Raw genomic sequence first — 23,175 nt, 5'->3', positions numbered from 1 at the left:
TCATGAGCGGTTACTTTAATCGCAGCGGTTACTTTAATCAATTTAAGGACCGATTCTACCAACGTCAGTTAACGTGTCTATCCATATATTTATCTCTGTTATTATATCATTATATATGTTATATTACAGTCGCGATACTACCAGATGTAAAAAAAATTTTTTAATGAACTTTAAATGCTGACGAAAATTAACCGATTGATATAATAAACTACAAAAGCAACAAAAAAAAAAGCTTTTATCGCGTATGAGATGCGACACGTATGGAACTTTTTTCCCAGATTTTTTGTGCGAGCGAAACTTTTTTTATCCTCGAAATTTACAGTGATAATTCCGCTTCCGCGACGGAAGTGCGTTACGAGACAAAGCGATGACGCGTGTAACATGTACACGTATAATGTTAAACGATATAACGTGGTTATATCGTGCGTGCATGTTCTCTTTCGCCACGAGTTATTTCAGACCGTAATAGATGCCTATGTACGCGCGCGCGAGCGTGTATTTGTATGTGAACATACGCTGCTATATGTAAAAAGTATATGCAGGGGACCGAGTCTAGACAATGAACAGCAGCATGTGGCAAAGAGCAAGACTCTGGTTGCAGACTAAGTATATACTACTTGTATGGCTACGGGCGTCATGATAATGGCCAAATTTCGCTCCTTATAATCCTGTTTTTTTATTAATTCTATCATATATCGCGATCTTGCCGCGTCTTATTACGTCGATATTTCATAAAAAAAAAAAAAAAAATGCGATACTACAATTTTTATAAAGTTTTAACATTACATTCCTTATTCTTTTTCTCATAATCTCTGAAAAAAATCTTTTTTATTTTAGAACCTCTAATGCGAAGAATGTCTCAAAGAGAAGTTGAAAAAGTGAGAAAATATCGTCTGATTATTCGTTTTAAATCTGAATCTATTAGGTACTTTCCATTTAATGACACAAGTCGACACAAACGTCGTTTCTCTTTGTATTTTATAAATAACAAAGACACTATTCTTGCGTCGATTTGTGTCACCAAATAGAAAGTCACCCATTATGGACTGTAATATATAATACATTACCGCGTCAGAGTCTCGCGATTAGTGACCTTTCTTTTCATTTTTTTTTATTATCTGAGATTTTATAAATTTTTGAATTTTCAAACCACGCTTCGATTTTCGTTTATTTACTCACATAATCTATAATGATTATGCATCGTTTATCGTCATTAAAATTCAGCGCGTACATTATTATATCCGCTTGCATTATTATTTATCCGAGAAAAAGCTTACGATAAAATAAATATAAAATATTTCTGAAGCGTCGTTACTCTGTCTCGTTATTTGCGTCAACCGATCCACCTGTCTCATGTTTGTTTCTACGTTTTGTTTTTTGTTTCTCCGAACAGCTGATCTCGCAGATATATTAAGTATACGTATACGTTAGCTTGTGTCCAATTCTCATATTTCATATAATTTACAAAGATCCATCCACTTCCAATCGTTCATAACATTAAAGCTGAAAGCGTTGATCCCTCGACAATTTTGGTGACAATTTTGTTGACAAATCAACTTGAAAATGTTTGATCCTGAATTGAAAGAAAGTGCAATTAATTTGGGATGCATGCGATAACGAAAAAGATGGCCTCTTCCTTGAAGCGATCAAGTTTATTCCTTGGAGATACAGCATAGCCACTCGAGCGCGAGCTGCCGTGTAACCTGTTTTCATTTTTATCGTCGGCATCAGGTTTCAGCGCAGGTGAGTCGCGAAGGTGCCGGTCGGAGTGGTGAACCAGCCTATATACACGGCACAATGTTTTCTTCTTCGTTGCAGAAATGTATTGACCTTCGAAAGTAATATAAAGTAGCGCATTGGTGACAGTCTACGCGCAGACATGCATTATATTGAAAAAAAAAAGAAAGAACGATAGAAACAAATCGGGACGATATGTTTAAATCTGCAACGTTCGGACATTCTACGTAAGCAATGCAATTTACTCGAATCGTATTACGGTTTTGATTGTTACAAAATTATCTTAACGATATATATTCGCTAAAGAAAATTGTAACAAAATATCTTTCGTGATTCGAATTTTGCCACATCGCGGTGATTGTGTAAATAACCTTGTTTAATTAATATACATGAATATACTTCATATTTGAATATTGCTCTAAATTATTTCTCAATTACCATAATATACATTTAATTTGCAAAATTTCTACCGTAGACATAATCATCCCCCTAGGTCATTATCATTGGTTAAATAAAACACGTTGGATTGATAATATGTGCTTAAACATGTAATTTACATCATAATTATACATTGTGTTAACGTTTTCCACAGGATTAGTAAAGTACTGCGCGATGATAGTACGCCCAAGTCAAGTGCGATGGAAGTATAAAACTCTAAAATGACCCTTTTTATTCGGGTAATATTTATATCTAGCGGTGTTTCTACGCTTTCTACGCGTTCTTATACAAAGAAACAAATGTCATTATTTTTTTATTTCCCTAATTATGTTCTAATGCGCTAAATAAACGATTCCGATGTTTGTTCGAGAACAAGCTTTCCTGCTCTTTCTTTCATTTCCTCTCAAACGTACGCGTTTATAATAAAGCTTCTCGCATTCATCTATATATAGATTTGCTCTTTCACAATGCCTCTCCCTTACTTTTACCTTCAACAATCACAGCTATAATCTTCGCTATCAAAACGTATTTTTGTCCTTAAACGGATTCTCCCCTTTGTAAGTACATTAGACACGACCGAAGAGAACATCGAATACGTAATGTTGCTTTATTTTCTTTATTACTTAGTTTATACGCTATTATGTACAGTTACGAATATCAACGCATCGTGAATCCGCGATACTCGCTTGAAGCATCGAGAGTACCAGGTTCTTTCTGGATGGACGACGCGATCATGAAAGACGATAGTACTGTTCAAAACCGGTCGATCATTTGCGAGCGCGTGGAGGAGAGGGACAGCGAAGAAACGCGAGCAAAAGTAAGAGAGAAAGGGAGAGAGGAAAAGAAGAGAGAGGGAAAGATATAGTTTATCCTAAAACTTAAGAGAAAAAAAACAGGAGGAGAGAATTCAAGTATCTCGAAATCGATGCGTATTATACAAATCTCTCCGATGAACAACAACGATCCTTATTGCAAGTTTTATCTCTTAGCCCTCTAAATCAATCACTGAAACAGAGATCGCGAATAAAAATAGCGATCAACAGCGACAGTTATATAAAAATCGGTTGGGAGTAAAAAAAAAATAAAAACTGATGCACAATGGCGCTTAATAACGAGGTATGGAGTACACTTTGAATAATATAAATTGAGACATGATAACAGGAACTAGGGTACACAAGACCGGCTCTAAGTTTTTTGCCGCTTCACAAACAATTTTCTACTATTTTTATCTGCCTTCATTTCCTTCATTTATACTTTTCCTAATAATATTTCTGTAGACTTTTATCGATAACTATACATTGCACTAATGGCTGCAGATTTTGGTAAAGGTTTACCAAAACACATAATCGAAATACTGCATTGAAAGTTTGTCGCCTCTGACTACAGAATGTTGAATAATTGGAAAAAAAATGAATATATTATGTTTGATAAAAAATCTAGAACAATGTTTTTAGTACAAAGATTGCCGTGCAAAGATTGCCGTTTTATTATTTCTCTATATTCGATGTTTTCGATAGTTAATCGCTTTTTAAAATTTTCTTAAATCAAAGACCACTTCAAAATAAATCATTATTTTAACCATTTATTTTATATTCGACATTATTTATTTTCATTCCTGCAATTTAATTCGGAAAAAGTCTACAACAAAGTACGATGACTTATAACTCGAAAAAATTAACATTTTTATATTTTCATTAAATCAGAAATCAATATCTAAATTTCACAAGAAACACGTTCACTTTTTACATCTACTTTTCAAATTTTGATTATTGCAAGTGTATCTTATGGACTTGCTTTACTAATTTCTACAGCCGGCCCTGTTAATGTATATGTATATGTTCCGTGCAAAACGAGATTTGGACAATACAAATAGAATGGTGATCTTAAAGCATTGACTTATTGGCACCTTGTACATCATTATGTTATCACATATTAAATTATCACATGTGATAATATAATTGTCGGTCCGCCATACAATAGATTTAATAGAGTTTTCATATTAAATAAATTGGATTCAGAATTCGACGACTATATTTAACGTTAATATATGCGATATAAGGGTATTGTCGCTCGTGAAAATGAAATCTGGAGACATTCAAGTAAGAATTTGATGAATATATAATGAAAATAAGTCTGTGTAAAGTATTATACATGATATACCTATATTAATTTCTATTAATTTCGAGGAATGCTTCGAGTGATATTTATGAGATTTTATGTATGTAAGTAGGCTACACAACATTTTATTGTAATAAACTGATAATAAATAGTGCCATTATTTTTTCGACAATAGAGAGAAAATATTCTGCTCAACTTACATAAATGACAATCCTAACACGCATGTTAAGAGGATGTATACAATATCCGCTTTTGATGCATTATTTTTTTAATAATAGATTTTTTAGCCAATTTCCTTAGCAAATATGTTGAAATATTAAACTATTTTCAAATTAATAAACGATTACAGATCGATATTTTATTTTAAATTCTCAATACCAAGAAATGTTCAAAAATATCATTTAGATCTCTAAATATAAAAGTATTAACATTATAATTTATAATTAAAAGTAAAATATCAATAACAAAGTCTTATGTTTAAAATATATAGTATTCTTAAAAAATTATTGCTTCACATTTTTCGATTTAATAAATGTGCTTAATAAGTTGATATAGGCCCATTGTAACAAAAATGTAATAAGAGTTGTGATATTTATGAATTTAAGAATTAATAAAGACTTAATTTGAATCTTACTTGCTAAGATTCTAAAATTTTTCTTAGTATCACAGCGTACATGTTTTGTTCTGTTTTATAATGTGCATTATTTGACGTATGAATTTCTTATTTCTTACGTATTTTGTAGCTCATAATTAATTTTCTATGAGAATAAAATTCTCCAATTCTTTTTTAATTTTCCAATAGGTGAAAAAGAATAAACTCTAAAGCCAAAAAAATGATCTTTACTGAAATGTCTTTCGATAAATTTGTAACGCTTAATACTTATCATTCAATATTAATAAAATCACTAATCTCTCTTGCTTGAATGTCCCCATCATCAGATCTATTACAGATATCTAAATCACCGTGTAAATTGAACAAAGCTTTGTTGTAAAAAAAGGATGCCGTGTGAAGCATAGCAAAATCTTGCTTTTACGTAACTAGGTTGCATTATTTTCTTTTCTTCGTATGTCTGTCGCGTTTTGTTATTTTTTCGCTTGTAACGTTTCCAACAAGTTACGAGGACATTGTGGCACAAGTAGCCTGAACGGTAAAAACCGACTTACACTTACGATGTATCACTTCCTATCTTAGTAAGTAAAATCGATCGTCTTAAAACTTTTTTCATTTCGCGAACATTGACATGGCAATATTCGATAAACAATTTTGACAGGTAAAAAGTATCAACAATTTATAGAATGCTTTAAAAAGTAGCAAAATTGCTTTACGCAAAAGAGTGCATCTCACGATTATCTACGCAATTGGCATTCCACGCAAACGCCTCATACTGTCGCATACATCGATAAAGAAAAAATCGTTTAGTGTATTGTATTTACATTACCGAGATATAAAAATACTAATGAGAAACGTATCTTTATAGACGAGGTCCTCATGCATTTTCTCACTTTCTTAGAAATTAATTAATTCATAGTCAAGTTTGGCAGTAATATTGTCCCTAGCTATTTGCATTCTTATTGTTGACAAATTTTTTATCCTATTCAGCTTCCGACAAACACATTCTTGCGGGACGCACTGCGTGCTCATTATTATAGTTTCTTGTTTCAGTTTGCTAATTCCAAACTGTGCAATGACCATTGCATGCTAAAATCTTTATTAACTTGGAAGATCTCCAATTCTTCTCTTTCAGGTCTTTATCGTGAGTACAAGAACAAATGCCCTCATTACTGTTACAACTATCATCACCATTGGCATCGGGAATACCAATCATTCGCAAAAGTATGCAATTTGAATTTTCTCGCTGAACCAGATTTGCTTGAATCAAAAAAAAAAAAAAAATTTCGGCCGTGAATTTAAATAGTGTGTGTGTATTTTACGAGATCGTACGCTTTTCGCGAATGAGAGGCAGTTTCTTCTTACGATACATGTGCTTTTTACAGCTAAGAGATTAAAAATTTTAATGGAATAAAAAAGTCAATAAGATATTAATTTTTTAATAAATTGAGAAAAAGTAGATGTTCAGCGAGATATCTCTTCACAACATGCTATCAACGTTCGTCACACTTCCCGAGGCAAAGAAATGTTTCGACAACCACACACGGGAACCATTGGATATCCTAATTTTAAGGAGGATAATAAAAATAATAATACTCGACACATTTGTCGCAACAACGTTCTGTATCCTATTTTGCAAAAACAGCTCTTAATATCCACGCAAACACGTGTGCATTTGAGTGTGTATATATATGTAGATAAGAATATTCAATATGCACAAGTATGTATACTCTCGCGATTCTAGAAATATAATAAATTTTATAAAGGTATGTCGCGTATATATTCGCCTCTGTGTACAGTTTCTCACTAGCGCGATTACAGCCCGAACTGGTTTATCGCGGGCGTACGGAACTGCGTGATTGTTTTACGTAAAATACGTATATATACGTGGAAGAAAGAATGGCGTGAAACACGTGATGTGTTGTCGAGAGTTCCACGTTTCATTAACACTTTGTCTCCAAAGTCGCTCTCCTAACTTTGTCAGAACATTCGACATCCGGTTTCTCTTTGACTTCTGAATAACTACTACCAGAGCCTTCGGCCGATGATGTATGCGACGTATGCGGTCCGACTTCTTCTAAGGACAATATCTCTGTACCAGTAGGCGAGTAGCTCACGGTAGTCGCTTCACTTGTTGGGGACGTTACGCAGCTGTCTCCTACACTCCTACTACGCAGAGTATACCGAGGCTTTTGGAACTGTTGTATATTTAAAGACAAACTGGCCTGTATCGACGTTTTTTCCGAATTCTTCGAAGGGTTGTTCTCGGTTTGTTTCTCAGTTTGTACATCGACATGAGACGGACTTCTGGAGCGTGGAACGTGAAGCGGACTCTCTGGATCTGCTGCTAAATCAGACGACAAAATTTTTGAGCTTGCAGCTAATCTACTTGCGCAAGGAGAATACTTGGGCAAATTTATCGTGATTTTGTCAGCGCCTACTGATAGAGATGATCGGCCAAATTTTTTCAATGGACTGCAAGCAGATTTTTTCTTTTTTAACTGCTTTGCGTCATTACAGGAATCTAAGCTTTCAACAGAATCGTTCTTCTTCTCCTGTTCTTTGCATTTATCAAGATTTCTCTTTATTTTACTCGTACATGTACAATTCCAAGGAAACTTCTTCGTGAGTTCTGTAGTTTTTGTGTGTGTTGTATCGGGCCTTTTGAACTTTGTAATATTATCTACAATTGAGATTTTATTATAATAACGTTGCCTACTGTCTTTATTACTGTTAACCGAGTCCATCGCCGACTCTGTACAATTGTACTTAAATCGAGATCCAGGAGACTTTTTTTCTGTAGGCTGAGTAAGAGTACCTCTGCAATCAGTAATATCCTTTTTAATGTCACCAGAAACATTAGAAAATGATGCAACCGATTTCTCTCCAATCGCACATTGTCGACAATCCTCCACAAGGATATCAATTAAAGTCGTGTGAGTTCTTCGACTATCTGTCTTTTTCTGATTTTGACCAAATGAATTCTTTAAGCTTCTATGAACAATATTTTTTTGAGCAAAGGGATTTTTCAAATTTTTTGGTAGATAGGTATGTTTCTTGGCGACCTTTCCAGTATGGTTCAATTGAAAATTGTGACAATCAGTCACTTTTTCAGTGGTGGTGCTTTTACTCTGGTCTTTGTCTTTTGTGCACGTAGAAGAATCTTTCTGTTTAGAATTCTTATTCTCCGATCTCACACTAGATTTTTTCGAATTACCTTCGACATTTGGATACTCGTCTTTGGAACGCGTTTTCTTGAATGAATCTGAATAATAAGTTTCCTGATTTACAGTCTGCTGCTGATCGCAAAAGAAGAATACATCATCTACAGAGGCGAAAGATGATTCTTCATCACAGGGAAGGACAGGTGTCTTCTCCCCTGTGGGAGGCGACTGCTAGACAAGCTTCTCCGTTGGTGAGCTTGTCGAAATGGAACTGATGGTATTAGAATTGTTGGAAACGGTACGTCCTTGACTGTTCGCATGCATATGGCCCCCTCCCTGTCCTCCCTGACTCTGGGAGAGGCTGAGTCGCCGTCAGTTTATCAATTCCACGCTTACAAATTGTTTCAGTCGTTCGAGGTATTGATTGTATAACTCTACATCATTGTGCCCAGCACCCTGAAAAATACCCAAGATTATTATTATATATATCATATTATATATATATCATATTTATAATGGAATATACATTGGATATTTAATCCATCACAGTGCTTATATTATATTTTATATTTAAAAATTTTCATACGTAGCAGTCTTTAATTTAAGTATAAAAAAAATACAAACAAAACGCGTAAATAATAACGCGACATAATAATATGAGTAAAAAAAGGTCAAGAAAGTATTAAATTTAATGATATAATGATATAATATTAATTATTTTATAATACCTCAACCCATAATGGTTCCACTGCTCGTGGACATCTTTCGTAAATAGCCAGACCATGGCTAAAGTTTATAACTTCGTCTTCGGTACCGTGAATGACCAGTACAGGAGACGTTACTTTCGGCACTTTATCTATGCTGTAAAGAAATATAGAAAAATTACATTTATCACAATGTCAATATACAAAGTAATTTTTATATTAAACCTCGTTAAGTTCTATTTTTTTTTCTATCAATCTTATATATTTTTGAAAATTTGTTTATATATTTTTATTTATTATTTTATTTTATTTGATATTTTATTATTTTCTTTTTCTGAAATTTATTTACAAGCATATTAAAATTATTTTAGATAAAAAATTAAAATTTATGATCGCTATGTTAGCCGGGTATAGAATCTTCTTTTTCTACAAACAAATCATATCTAAAATAATTGGCATGAAAGCATAAATTTTTAATAATTTTTATACATGTAAAATATGTCTATATAATTACATAAATCAATATATTGAGAAACAAAAAATATTATAAAAAATATTGGCTTGAAATTTAATCAAAAAATTAATTTTAAAAATAAAATTTTTTTATTCAGAATTATATTGCTTGAAAAATTTCAATCCTATGTCTTTTTAGTCAAAAACTTTTATATATATATATATATATATATATAAAATTGTTTCATTTGAAGAGTTATTTATTATACTGTCGACATAAATTTGATAAATACAATTAAATTCGTACTATTTATTTCCTACATTTTTCTGCAACTTATTATATCTCTGCACTTTAACTATTTCAATTTAGAATGGCTTTGCGTAAGAAGTTATTTTCATTTTACGCATACATTATTATCTAATAAGAATATATACAAATAGAAAATAATAGGAAAGCAAACTAATAAGAGAAATGGCAAAGTATATGAAGATAGAATAAATAATGTCGAATGACTAGTATGACATTCAAATATATATAATCAGAATTTTTTATTTTCCATTCAGCACAAGTATTTTTTGAAATGTTGCAACGCAATGCAGTATTTTTATGCCTCACTCTATACTAATAGCTAAATGTCACATGTATTTTGTAAACACAACAGTGAGTGAAGAAGAAAGTATTATTCACAATTGTTCAAGGTATTAAAATTTTGATAAATAAAAAATAAAAACTGGACTGAAATTTATAAAAGGCTGAAAACACGATTTATAATTATCTTCCATAAATTCAAATATTTTAGTACTGCAACAAGTTAAAATAAGAATGGAAATGTGTTGAAAACAAAGGCTTGTTGGCCTTGCGTACCTAATTATGATGTGAAACATGTGAATAGCTTGTTGTGGAATAATAAATGTATTATACTTGGTGAATTCATAAAACATTTGCAAATTAGTGTTAAAAATATTGAAATTAGTAAAATACACTAAAGTAAATGCTCGTTAGATATCACAATGGCAGATTACCAAGATCATTTTGAAAAAACTTTTAATAACAAAATATCAAGATTGCAATAGACACATTACTAGATATCATAAAAAAAATCAGTACGAAACTGATTAGAGAGAGACGCATTATGACAAGAATGCAAGTTGTAAATGTAGGTTTCATTTACATAAATATAAATCCATGTGACACAAATGTACATTTGTCTACTGCACACTTGTATAGCTTCTCAACATGATAATAATTTTATTCTAAAAAAAAAAAAAATATTTTTGTATTAAACTATTATTGATTTTCTACTAATCACTGTGAATTTCTAATACACACTTATTAACTGTTTTAATCTGTAGGTTACAATATGGAAAACAATTTCTAGATATATTAAAAGATAAGAAATAATTTTTGATTTAAAAAAGGATAAGAAATATATGTTGATTTGGAACTTGCGTGCTTCCTGTGATGAAAACGTGTTTTGGCCAAGGAGGACATTTCCTGCTTACCTGGTGAAAGCATCAAAGAACCAAGTTCTTTTGGTTTTCGGGAAAGCAACCCGCATCCCGGACATGAGCGGTGAGTGCAGCACTACCGCGCCGACCTCGTATCTCGCAGCAAGATCGACTGTGGGAACAGTGCCGATACTTTGTCCGTAGAGTATTATGTTCTCCGGACTGATGCCGTAACGTGTACGTAGGGCATGCCACGCGGCGTCGATATCCGCGTAGAGGTTTTTCTCGGACGGCTTGCCACCCGATACCCCGTAGCCCGAGTAATCGTAGCTGAATATATTGCAGTTTATGCGCGAGCCGAGCCCAAGGTAGAAACTCGACATCTGGCCGAGATCGACAGCATTCCCGTGCGAAAAGAGAATGGTGAAACGCGCGGTCGCCGAGCAACGTACGAATAGGCATGCTATGCGGTTGCCGCGCGACGTCCTCGCATAGAAACCTTCCACCGACTCCTTCTCGCGTTCGGTATACTGCCACTCTGCGCGTTCCGACAGAGAAATGGAGAACTTGGAGCCCTCGTCCTCGACAAACGTGTACGTGGGCTCGGGCGGCAGGAAGGCTAATTTGTCTGCGATTCTGGACGGGCAGGGCGGACAACAGAACAGGCAACACAGTTCACTCAGACTTAACCCGTTCATCGTGTAGTGCAAAGCGCACCGGATGAACCACACACTAAACGCGGCGGCCGCGCCGTCTCTCTTCTCTTTTGTCACCCCCTGTTATCTCCCTCTGGCGAAGCTTCGGCATGGAGCTCCCCAGCGATCCGCTCTCCAGCGTCCTGGACTCAATCAAATTGAATCAAATCGGAATCGCTAGATCCGGCGGAGAGGCACGTCGTCGTCGAAGCGCGAGATCGAAACGGAAATCTCGATTTCTCATCACCCTAATGAATCACTCGCGGCGTCATTTGTTATCGGTAACGTAACGAGAATCGCTCATGAATGCTCACAATGATTCAGCCATGACGGCTCGTGGCGAAACAGACGGACCATTTTTCTCCCACCTCCTTGCCTCGTTCTTTCTTTCGCCTCTTCTTTTTTTGCCAACACCGTGTCCCCACTCACTTCACGTTGCGTACTTTCATTGTGCAAGGTGAGACAAAGCGCGAGACAGAGACGAGGGCCGCAATCCACTTTGCTCGCGTCACATTCCTATTCGACAACTCGAACTGCTCGGACTGCCCCGACTACTCGAAGTGGCTCGGCTCGGAGTTCGGACTTTCGGAGTCGGAGTCGGAGCAGCTCGGTACTCGGTACCACCGAAACCGAAGCTTCACCGATCACCGATACTTCTCTTCTCTTGGCGCTTGTCGCCGTTGTCGTTGTCGTTGTCGTTGTCGTTGACGTAGTCGGGTGTCAGACGATGACAGTCGATCAACTCCGATCAACTCCGACCAGCCCCGACGTGCCCTTTCTTTTTTAATCGCGTTTACATTCAACTACACTCGTCAACTCGCTCATGTTGTATCGAGATTCATCTGGGATTATATTCTCGAAAAATATATCGCTATATTCACGAAAATATACGAAAATATTACATAATATACGTCACATATACTATATTATAGCAAAGAGAAAGGGTGCTTTCCAAATGACACAGCATATCATTCTATCTTCTTTCTTATCATTCAGAGAACAAAGATAGAATGATATATATGTTACCTGGTATCACCAAATGGAAAGCGCCCGATATTTTTCAAGAATAAGGCATTTGTGTGCATCAAACTTTTTTCTTTTTTATATAGCCATCGATTAACCGACCAATCACGGGACGAGACACAGCAACGTGTCCATGATGTTAGAAATCAGCCCTCGAAAATCTCGAATGAAGAAAGAATTGACCAATCGCGGTTTATTTATGTTTCCGAATTATTCAAATTTCATTTGTTAATTCTTTCTCTGGCCAAAATTTTGAACTCTAACATCGTGGAATACAGTCTTAAGACGCCATAAAACTAGAGAACTATATTAGCATTTTAAAATATTATATAAACGAAATAAGAATAAACTGTACGGCTTTTTCCAAAGCTGTGTTCTCACGAGTAACGTTAACTTTTTATTGTTTGCTATTGCTAAATATTTTAGAATTATAAAACACATGTCAATTAAAAGTTAATCTACAATGCGCTCTTTACTTTTTATTTCTTAATTTTTAATATTTTTTACCATTTGTTTTTTTGCCTCTTATTCTTTTTCTGTTTCCGTTTTCTCTATCATTCAAGATAAAAGTTGACAAACTTTCGAAAGACACAAGAAACATTTATGATAAGATAACCTGTACAGCACAGATCATTTCAGCAATATTGATACAATACATTTGCAAATATTGCAGCAATGTTGTGATTCATTATGCATTGTAGCAGAAAGAAACCTGAGAGAGATCGTACCGGCCTTTTTTCTGTTACTGAAATCACACGTACACTACATCCATTTTCAGTTCGGGAATTACGTGACTACATACATTTTCTGACACCATATCGATAAAATCATATCGTCGAAAGTAGACGTGGTTCGTTTCTGTACTAAATTCTCAGGATATAAGCCGTGCCGATTATCCATAGGAAGGATAGTTTAATGGGTTCTTGAACGAAAAAATTTTAATTTTTGTTGAATTTTAACAAACGGAATTGAAAATTCAAACAAGTTAATTTAGTGAATTTTGTCTTATATAATATAATATTGGATCATCTAAAAAGTATCCGCGGTACTTTGTCACTAGATATATAACCATCAACACACATCTTAGACCCAATATTTATTTTATAATATCTTATAAAATTACGAAGTTTTGTTTCTTTATGCAAATTTTTATTCATAAAATATAATGTTTCGTATTATATTTGGCATTCTTCGCGATAAGATTTCAAAAAGTAATGCAAAGAAGAGTGGCACGCAATACGGCTACCTGCCTATACGAGCCTCGATAAGGGAATGACTGCGCAGTAACTACGTGTAAACGTGACGCGTCGCCTCGTGCCATCTTGTACCATTCTTCCCCTCTCCCCAAGGTCGCGCGCCAACCTTCTATTGAAATATTAACGCATATTACGAAGTAAGTAAAATAATATATTCTTAAATTCTTTACATTTTTAATGCTTTCGGATTATATTAATAGGCTTTGTTGCACATGGTTTTTGCTTTACTTCTTAGATTCATTACGCACATTCACAGCTCATGAATATCTCAGTTTGTGTTACAACAAGTGATTATTAGTTTGTAATAACTCAGAAAAAAATATATATATATTATCAGGTCATTTAAAAAGTATTCGCGGTTTTTTGTTCAATTTTTGAATGAAAAAAACCACGGATACTTTTTAAATGACCCAATATACATATACATGTATACATGGACATATTTTGTATATATATATATATATAATTTTATAATATAATTATATAATATTTTTCCTGGGAACTTTATGTTATACAAAATCCGCGCAGTGTACGCAGTATTATTAATAAAAGATTGACGCCTTGCTGTCTTTGTTTTTTTTTTTAATTATTGAATTCATTCACATCTTATTCTAAAAATAAAAGAGTTATTTAGTATTCATTATTTTAAATAATTACACTTCTGATTTATTTCTTTTAATATTTTAAATCAGTTTCCGGAAACTGATATTTTATATTTTTTATTTTAAACAAGATGTATCATTTTTTTTTATCGATTCCAGCGATTTTATATTTTAAATAAGTTTCTGGAACTTATTTTATACTTTTTATTTTAACTAATTCGTAACAGTTATTTTACGGAGCCATTATGAACATTATACGTAAGTTTAAAGAATTTCTGAAACACAGAATAATTTGCAGTAATAATAGTGTTTTAATTAATTTATTAACTAAAAAATTAAGTAATCATTAACAGATGTTTAGTACTTTTAGTCAAAGCTGAAATTGTTTTACAAATTTGGATATATCTTTATATAAAGAAATACATAGAATATTTGATCAACTTTTATTTAAGTGTAAATCATTAAAAAGAATAATAAATATTGAGACATGTTGAAATATCAAAAACCCCCACACGAATAATTATTAATTACGTTTAAAAGAACCACGCAAATAATATAAGATTGAACAAGTGCCAGAGATGGCACAAAGCAAAGTACGAAATGTACGACGGTATCCGTTTGTCAAAATCATGTAAAATACGAATAATTGAATAAACCATGAATATTTTTTTCATACGTGACAGTTGGATATCCGAATGGCAAACAGCGGAAGGGGAAGGGGAGCGTCAAACGTGCCGCGCGGCAAGGTGGTTGACCACGTCATCACTTCGGCATTCGCTTGGCGACATTGGAGGGAGACGACAATGATATGAGTCGCTCCGAAAATTAAAGTCACGAAAATTAAAAGATATCAATAAACGCGAATTGATCAATATTCATAATTTGCAACTGGTACTTGTCCTCTTTAATGGTTATGAATAATAGCACGTTGAAGGCTTTGTATAACTCTCAATTTTCGGATCGAAAGCGTACAATGCATGAATTTAAATTTATTGAATTATCGAATGGTACAATTAAAATAATAAATATTTTATTCTTTTAAAATACATATTTTAAATAAAATTGTTTTAAATATGACCAACCTGACTAAAAAGACTTATTTAAAATAAAAGATATAAAATAAGACTTTATATTACATGAAATAAAATAAAATCCAATTAATATTTCATCACTATTTCATCACGAATTAATGAAATAATTTCTCAATAATTTATCAATTTTTCTCAAAACTTAGCTGCAGTTTAGATTTGGTCGGTGGCGGGTGTCATTTAATTATATCGTAATATATATACATTGAAAAACATATATTTGACATTTATTTTATAATTTAAAATATTTCGTATCAACTAATACGCTGATAAAAGGCAAAAGGTAAAAAGTGCTTTTTAACTTATAATGTCCTTTTTTTGACAAAATTGCTCACATGAAGTGTTTCTGACATTCCATTATATCTCAATTTTTATTATATCTCACTCTCTGATAATTTACAATTAAATAAAGATTAATTAAATAAAGATTCAAAAGTAACAAGAAGCCATAAGGCATTAATCTTTCTTTTATTAAAAATGTATGTACACTGCACGGATTTTATGTAATATAAAGTTATTACAAACTAACAATTACTAATTGTAACACAATTGAAACGTAAGATATTCATGTGTTGTGTATGTGCGTAATGAATCTAAGAAACAGAGCAAAAATCGTGTGCAACAAAACCTATTAATTGGAGAATATTAAAAATCTAAAGCATTTAAGAATATATTATTTTACTTACTTCGTATATGCGTTAATATTTTGATAGAAGATTGGCGCGCGACCTTGGGGAGGGGAGGAGAATGGCACGGGATGGCACGGGGTGGCACGGGGTGGCACGGGGTGGCACGGGGTGACGCGTCATGTTTACGCGTAGTTACCGCGCAGTCATTCCCTTACCGAAGCCCGTACAGACTAACCGCGTGTCGCGTGCCGCTCTTCTTCACGTTTCTTTTTGAAATGTAATCGCGATAAATCGTGCTAAATAATATGAAATATTGTATTTTACTGAACATTAAAAGCATACAATTATATTACTAGCTCGCACGACTAATTAATCATAAAAGAATTGAGACGACAATCATATATCACGTAACAAATATTGGGTTGGCAAGGAAGTAATTGCGTGTTTTTTAGCTCAAAATTGTATACAATATCTTCGTCAATAATGAATAAAATTTAAATTTAAAAAAAGAGTTTTAAAACTTGAAATCTCTACTTTTAAAAGCTACTACATTTTTTAAATTTATATGAGTTTGGTAATTTTTACATACCAAAAACTACGAACTGAAAAAGACGGATAATTTTCTTCTCACTTTGTGGGTTTGTAACCCTTTTCACTTTGTGCCCAAAACAAATTTGAGAAAATTTTCGACTACCTATCGTGAAAGCTTGATACTTTCCCTACAAAATCATTTTTTTGAAATATTCCTACAATTTTTGATTACTGAGTTATCGCGGATTAAATAAAAGAATCATTTTGACTTTAATTACTCATAAATCCGTTAAAAATTGTTGTATCGCAATTTAAAAAAGAGATTCTTAAAGCTGAAACGTTACTCTACTTTACTCTTACTCTCAAAATATATTTATATTGGTTGGTAAGAAAGTAATTGCGGTTTTTACTGATAGATGTCTTTTAAAAAAACACAATTACTTTTGCAATCCTATATTTCATTTATTTAGAATCAAAACGCGATAGAAAAATATAATTTATTACTATTTCGCGATAATTACGGACGACAATTTTTGTTTAATGTAACATTTTTGTTTCGCTTGAGTATAACTCGATTATTCTTCGAACAGTATCACGCGAGTCAAAAAAAGCTACGTTAATATAAATACTCTCATGCAAATAATGTTGATCGAAATAGCAACCTATCATGGGTATTGTAAACGTGGAGTGCCGCAGTGTCGCGCGAAAGATTTTTATAAATGAATAGTCCGCGCGCGTTTATAGTGTATTACACGAGTGTTTTACGAGGGTGTCCTGTGCGAGAGGATGTCAACCCGATTCTGAGAGGAGGAGGAGGTCTGGAAGAGACATCGGGCACCGGCGGAGCAACCTTGCGGTAAATATTTTTTGCTCTTGTAAAATCAATATCTTTCTTCTATTTATTCTTGAGTCGTTTTACAATGATTTAAAAATCATAATTAGAAAAAGGATTATTTTAAAATTATTTTGAAATTTCATATACGAATTATTAAGATCTGTTTTCAAAAATGTATAATTATTTTATAAATGTCTAACTCAATGATAAATTAAAAAATTCGATGCTTATAAAAATTATATATTTTGAAAATTATATGATTATTTTAAGAGAACTTTGCGTTTTTTAAAAATATTGTTTGTATTCTTTCTGGTTTGTTATAATTTGAATTTTATATTTTTTTGTTACAGAATCATCGTAGCGACGTTGCAGATGTAACTCCGCTGTTGCGCGTCGGGTTGGTGAGTGACGAATTAATGTTTTTATTGAGGTAACGGATGTGTGGTAATTTTATTAATATATTATATATCTATAAATGCATATGTGCATTAATTTAATAAAAATATACGTAAATATATGTAAAGCATTCCATACATTCGTTGTCTTAAAATGGATAAGTTAGAACAGATTAGGATAAACTTAATCCTAGATGCCTTCTTATTATTGAATATATTGTGCATGTACTGTTAAATTTATAGTCACGTTACACCCAGTTTGAATTATTTCTATATGTCGCCATTGTTTTTACATAATATCTCGTTAATTTAACTACAATAGAGTAAAACTATTTAACTTAGGAAGATTATTTAATTTAGCTCAAATTTTGTTTACTAGTTGCAAATTTATACGTTAATGTGAACGCTTTGATACGAAATAACTTAAGCTCGGTATGATAATTCAAATTTAGAAATATAATAAAAAATAGGTTGTTTCGATGGTCGTGTTTTATACAATATTAAAGTAATTCGGAAAAAACTATTTTACATATAATTATATAAAATTATATACAATTTTATAAATTACAAAAATACAATTATATAAAATTATGTATAATTTTATATAATTATATATAAAATATTTTTTCTCGGGAATATATGCATCTTGAGCCATTTAGAAATAAAAATAAAAAAGAATAAAATATTCGTTTTTAAATATATGAAATACATAAAATTAAAAAATATAAAGTTTATATAAAATAATAATTAGAATTAATGAAATCATCTATATGAATATCATAATGAAAAAGCGTTTGTTACAGTGTAACAAACAAATATTGTTTTATTAATTTTCTTATCTTTCCTATTCCCAAATATTTATTCAGGATTAAGTTTTATATAAGTTGGTGCAGAAAAGCAATATCTACATATACATCCTATATATATAATGTGTACTTCAAAATGTGTTTTTTAAAAAATTTCTTCTATTGTTTTACAACTTATTTGTTATTGTATATATGTTATTGATGAAATAACAACGAAAATTTTTATGTAACGCATATAATTTATTGATCTCGCTTTTTTATAAAAGACATTTTATGGTTATTAATTATTATTGTTTATTTCAATGCACTGACTTTAGCCTGATCTTTTATAATTTATCCATATGTAGTAACTGGATTTTATACCAGTTGAAGTAGTAACATGATGTAAGATCCAAAATATACATTTTATCAAGAAATAGAAGAATTTTATCTCATAATTATTTTAAAATCGCCTTCAGAATTTTGTATAACTTAAAATACTTAATATTAAAATAATAAATTGTACAAAAATGATTCTGATAATTTACAAAATATAAAGAGATATATTTTTGATGCAAGGAAAAATTATTCCTTTTGGAGCTTACATCATTCATCTGAATTTCTCATCTTCGCATGCAATGAGATGAGATTTAACAACGAATTGTCCGAATCGTTAAAAATACGTGGGCCTTGAATTTTATCGGATATGATAATCGATTTAGTCATTTTCAGTTCATTTTTAAATTAAAGTTTTGTTCTTCATATTGTAATATTTATATTAAGAAATTTAATCTATAAGTTTTATAATATTCGAAACCAATATTTGAAATCAAAACATTGATGACTTAAAACTTTTTTTTATTTAGATTTATTTTTAGTCCTAATATTTATATTTTTTATATAAACGCGAATAAAAAATAAACGCGACATTTATTTGTAATATTAATAGAATTATTATTATTATTATTGATAATTATTCATATTAATACCTATAAGTCAATTTTATTAATATTATGGCCTCTTCGCGACGCGTTCGTGTTTCGCGCATCGTACAAAAACGTAAAATCTATTATTGCCAATGATGTTAATCGGCAGTAAAAAGGAGTATTTCTTTTTATTGATTTCTGGCAAATGAAGCCAGAATGTTGGCCAGGAGCAACGAAAGGTGAGTTCAATCTGGCCAGAAGAAAGAAGAGTATCTAAGAGTATACGAAGTAGGTTGATGTGTATCAATTTAAGTTTTTAAAAGGAACACACTAAGAAAAAAAATTTATTTAACGAACTAAACACATTTAGTTGTTTGCAGATTTGATTATTTTATTAAATTTTATTTAATCGAATTTAAACATAGTCTACTTAATGAACTGTTCAATATTAAGCAGACTATATGGTATATGGTTAAATTCAATTAAATAAAATTTGTTAAATTAATCAAATTTGCAAACAACTACAAGTGTGTTAGTTAATTGAACAAATTTTTTTTTCAGTGTAAAAAGATAAACTTAATATTCGGGAGGGTAACTTGCTCGCAAATTGCGATTTTATATTTTTTTGAAATGTGCTTATATATTTAAAATACAAAAATAATCAATAAACAACAGAGCTAATGAGAGTCAGTGCGGATAATCAAGCGCAAGTTTTGTTGATTTTTTTAATCTGCAAAACTTGCGTTTGATTATGCGTGTTGTTAAATGTATTAATGACTTTTCATCGCGATATTGTTAAATTTTATGCCAATAAAACTGCCAATAAAACAGTCACAAAGAGAGAAAGCTGCAATAATAAGCAAAAAATAAAAACACAGGAAACAAAAAGTATTCATTGTAGACAAGTTATAGTTTATATTCTAAAAATATAGGTGTTTAAATGGAGTAATTATTCTGCAAGAGAACAACATTATATTATAGAAATTTTAATAATTAGAAAAACTGGTAGATCACTAATTAGCCTAAAGAGTGGGCTTTGAAATAAATTTGTACAATTTATTGTTCAGTACAATAATATAAGCCAAAAATTTATTTTAATTAGTACGCAATACAGAGAGCATAATTAATAACTTAGCATTATTTCATTTTACTTCTCTTACGGCATACATATTGTATATGTATTACGTTATACATATACATATGTTACATATTTATCATCTCAGAAGATAACAGACAGTACAATTAGTTTATTGACACTAATCAAAAATTTATAAATATAATTAGACTTTAGATTTGTATTTATCTATGAACAAATATTTACACAAACAAAATTTACATACAGTTTCTTCATTCACATTTAAATATTAATATCAAAAGTAAAAAATAACGTTACATACATCCAAATGTTTGTTGATAAAACGCAAAAAATGAAGATTAATACAAAAATTATATTATTATAATTGCAACTAAATCCTAGCTTTATTCCAAATCAATAATAGCTACACAATATGCATTGACATTTCCTACTGATCATTTATCGATGATAAATATAAGATTTACATAATATGCTATGTAGTTATTATAAATAAGATTTTATTATATAAAATAAAAATATTTTCTCTTCATTCTGACATACATAGGCTGCGTTCAATAAAAAAAACAGCTTTGCAACTGTTGTAAAATTCTTGAATATGATTGATTTATACATTTAAATCCAATGAGGAAACTAAGGGCAAAACTAATCATATTAAAGAATTTTATAACAGTTGAAAAACTGCTTTTTTTCCTGAACGCAACCTTTATCTTATAAAAAAAAAGCATTATAAAAAAAACGCACCTTATATTCATTATTTCAACCTTGTAAATCACTCATAATATCAAGATTTATATATACCTAATAATACACCATTAGTTACAACATCTGAAAGACTGCTAGTTGAATCAGCTGGGATATATGGATCACAATGAAAAGTCAAGACTGGATGATGTCCCAAAGTATTTGGATGATTATGCACTGAATTGTCTGCAGCTTTATGTATTCTTGAAAAGTTAAAAAATGACAAAATTAATTGCTATTAAACTTTACTATATTACAATATTTATAAAAATTTCAATAAAATATTTTCAAACATTAAATTTTACTCTGTTAATATATATTTAATAATATTAATATATATTTAATGTATATTTAATAACTATTATTCTGATAAATATAAAATAACTTAAATAAAATTAAATTATTTTGTTATAAACTCTCTATAAATAAAAAACATAATATATTCATTTTTCTTCTCTATAAATTTAATCCACTTGAATAAATACCTATGATGGAACGTAGCTTCTTGGCTTTCTATACCCAGAAAATTGAGAACTTGTTGTTTTGTTGCTAATAGACTTAGCATTTTTTGTATATATAATTCCAAAGCAGCTCGTCGTTGTTCCAATATTTTCGGTTGCGAGTTTCTTACTCTCTTTGGTGGAAATGGTGCAATATCTGAATTATCCTTCTTCAACTGAGAAAGAATTTTAAAAAGGCTTAAATTCTCTTATACAATACATTGTTATTCAATAAACACAAGATGTATTAAAAACATATTTTATAAAAATATTGTAATAAAAGAAATATTAATACAGGAAAAAAGGAAAAAAAGGATAATTATAAAATTTATTGTTTAGCTACAACACTTATAAAATCAATAAAATTAGGAATAATTACTCAGTAAATCCCCTCCCCTTCCCCCCTACACTACAAATTAATATGGAATTAGGTTTATTCAACACGTTTTTGCACAAAATGAATCTGGCAAAAAAATGTCGCTCTCCTTCGCAAATCAAGATATTGATTATTAAAGTCGACAGATATTCAGGTTAGGAAATTTGTCATATCGATGACATAAATTTTATAAACATAAATTCGCTTTAAAAAAAAAACAAATTTTCTGCCTCAAAAACAAATTCGTTTCTAAATAATTGTTTTTACAGTAGAAAATTTGTTTTTAAAGTAAAGAATTGGTTTTTAAAACAGAGAATTTGTGTAATTAAAGCAGAAAAATTATTTTCAGTCTCATTTACATGTTTTTATGCCTCGAACAGATTTCCTAACCTGAATAGTCGTCAACTTTAACAATTAATATCTTGATTTGCAGGACAGAGCGACACTTATTTTTTGCTAAATTCATTCATTTTGTGCACAAATTTTGTCCAATATATCTAACTTTATTGATTTTTGAGATGTTACAGCTAAATTGTAATTACTAAAAAAGTAGATCATGAATTTTTTTACATCAATTATTAATAATTAACATCTCTGCAATGTACCTTGCGATGTAACGCACTAAATTCGCTGTATCTTCTCTCGATGAAATGTCGAGTGCCAGTCTTTGACTCCAAAACTTCGATACAGTAAACATAATAAGATTTGCCATGTGACACGTCAGCTAAACGGTAACCGTTAATAAAAGCTTCGTACATTGCATCGCTAATAATTTCCGGAAATAATAATATTTTATATAAAATGTTTGTATGTACAACCAGAGAGATCTCTGGTACAACAAATTTACATAAGGTTAGAAATTGAATCTAGTGATCTCTAGTTTGAGAGAAACCTGAGATGATACTATGATAGAGACCATGCCGGCCTTTTTCTTGTTACCATCGAAATTGCCCATACACTATCGCCAGTATATCCATTTTCGATTTGGGAACTACGTACTACATCCATTTTTGATTCTGTTGAT

The 23,175-nt window shown here is 31.3% G+C and overlaps 2 protein-coding genes and 1 long non-coding RNA gene across 3 annotated transcripts; 1 reads left to right on the top strand and 2 right to left on the bottom strand.

Annotated features, from left to right (window-relative positions):
- Positions 1–7,927: 7,927 nt before the first annotated feature.
- Positions 7,928–12,250, bottom strand: LOC105153817 (alpha/beta hydrolase domain-containing protein 17B). The gene is made up of 3 exons (XM_011068894.2): positions 10,728–12,250; positions 8,796–8,928; positions 7,928–8,523 (listed from the first exon to the last, which is right to left on the bottom strand). Exons 1-3 carry the CDS (start codon positions 11,369–11,371, stop codon positions 8,440–8,442), a joined length of 861 nt encoding a protein of 286 aa, XP_011067196.1. The 5' UTR covers positions 11,372–12,250; the 3' UTR covers positions 7,928–8,439.
- A 3,360-nt stretch (positions 12,251–15,610) lies between these two features.
- On the top strand, positions 15,611–20,769 carry LOC147907737 (uncharacterized). Its single transcript, XR_015546907.1, has 2 exons — positions 15,611–17,353; positions 17,683–20,769. It is a non-coding gene; the product is annotated as an uncharacterized LOC147907737 (long non-coding RNA).
- On the bottom strand, positions 20,494–23,041 carry LOC105153816 (sorting nexin-24). The gene is made up of 3 exons (XM_011068892.2): positions 22,757–23,041; positions 21,761–21,951; positions 20,494–21,478 (listed from the first exon to the last, which is right to left on the bottom strand). Exons 1-3 carry the CDS (start codon positions 22,907–22,909, stop codon positions 21,316–21,318), a joined length of 507 nt encoding a protein of 168 aa, XP_011067194.1. The 5' UTR covers positions 22,910–23,041; the 3' UTR covers positions 20,494–21,315.
- Between the last annotated feature and the right edge of the window lie 134 nt (positions 23,042–23,175).

The sequence above is a fragment of the Acromyrmex echinatior genome, chromosome 12, assembly GCF_024713525.1.
Source record: "Acromyrmex echinatior isolate Ae372 chromosome 12, ASM2471352v2, whole genome shotgun sequence".
Taxonomy (NCBI): domain Eukaryota; kingdom Metazoa; phylum Arthropoda; class Insecta; order Hymenoptera; family Formicidae; genus Acromyrmex; species Acromyrmex echinatior.
This window is presented reverse-complemented; position numbering and strand designations above follow the sequence as displayed.

Coding starts and splice junctions, on each gene's coding strand:
- LOC105153816 (XM_011068892.2), bottom strand. CDS start 22,909: ATGTACGAAGCTTTTATTAACGGTTACCGTTTAGCTGACGTGTCACAT. Junction 21,952..22,756: donor TTAGTGCGTTACATCGCAAG/GTACATTGCAGA, acceptor ATTCTTTCTCAG/TTGAAGAAGGATAATTCAGA. Junction 21,479..21,760: donor GAAGCTACGTTCCATCATAG/GTATTTATTCAA, acceptor TAACTTTTCAAG/AATACATAAAGCTGCAGACA.
- LOC105153817 (XM_011068894.2), bottom strand. CDS start 11,371: ATGAACGGGTTAAGTCTGAGTGAACTGTGTTGCCTGTTCTGTTGTCCG. Junction 8,929..10,727: donor TTCTTTGATGCTTTCACCAG/GTAAGCAGGAAA, acceptor ATTTCTTTACAG/CATAGATAAAGTGCCGAAAG. Junction 8,524..8,795: donor TGGAACCATTATGGGTTGAG/GTATTATAAAAT, acceptor GGTATTTTTCAG/GGTGCTGGGCACAATGATGT.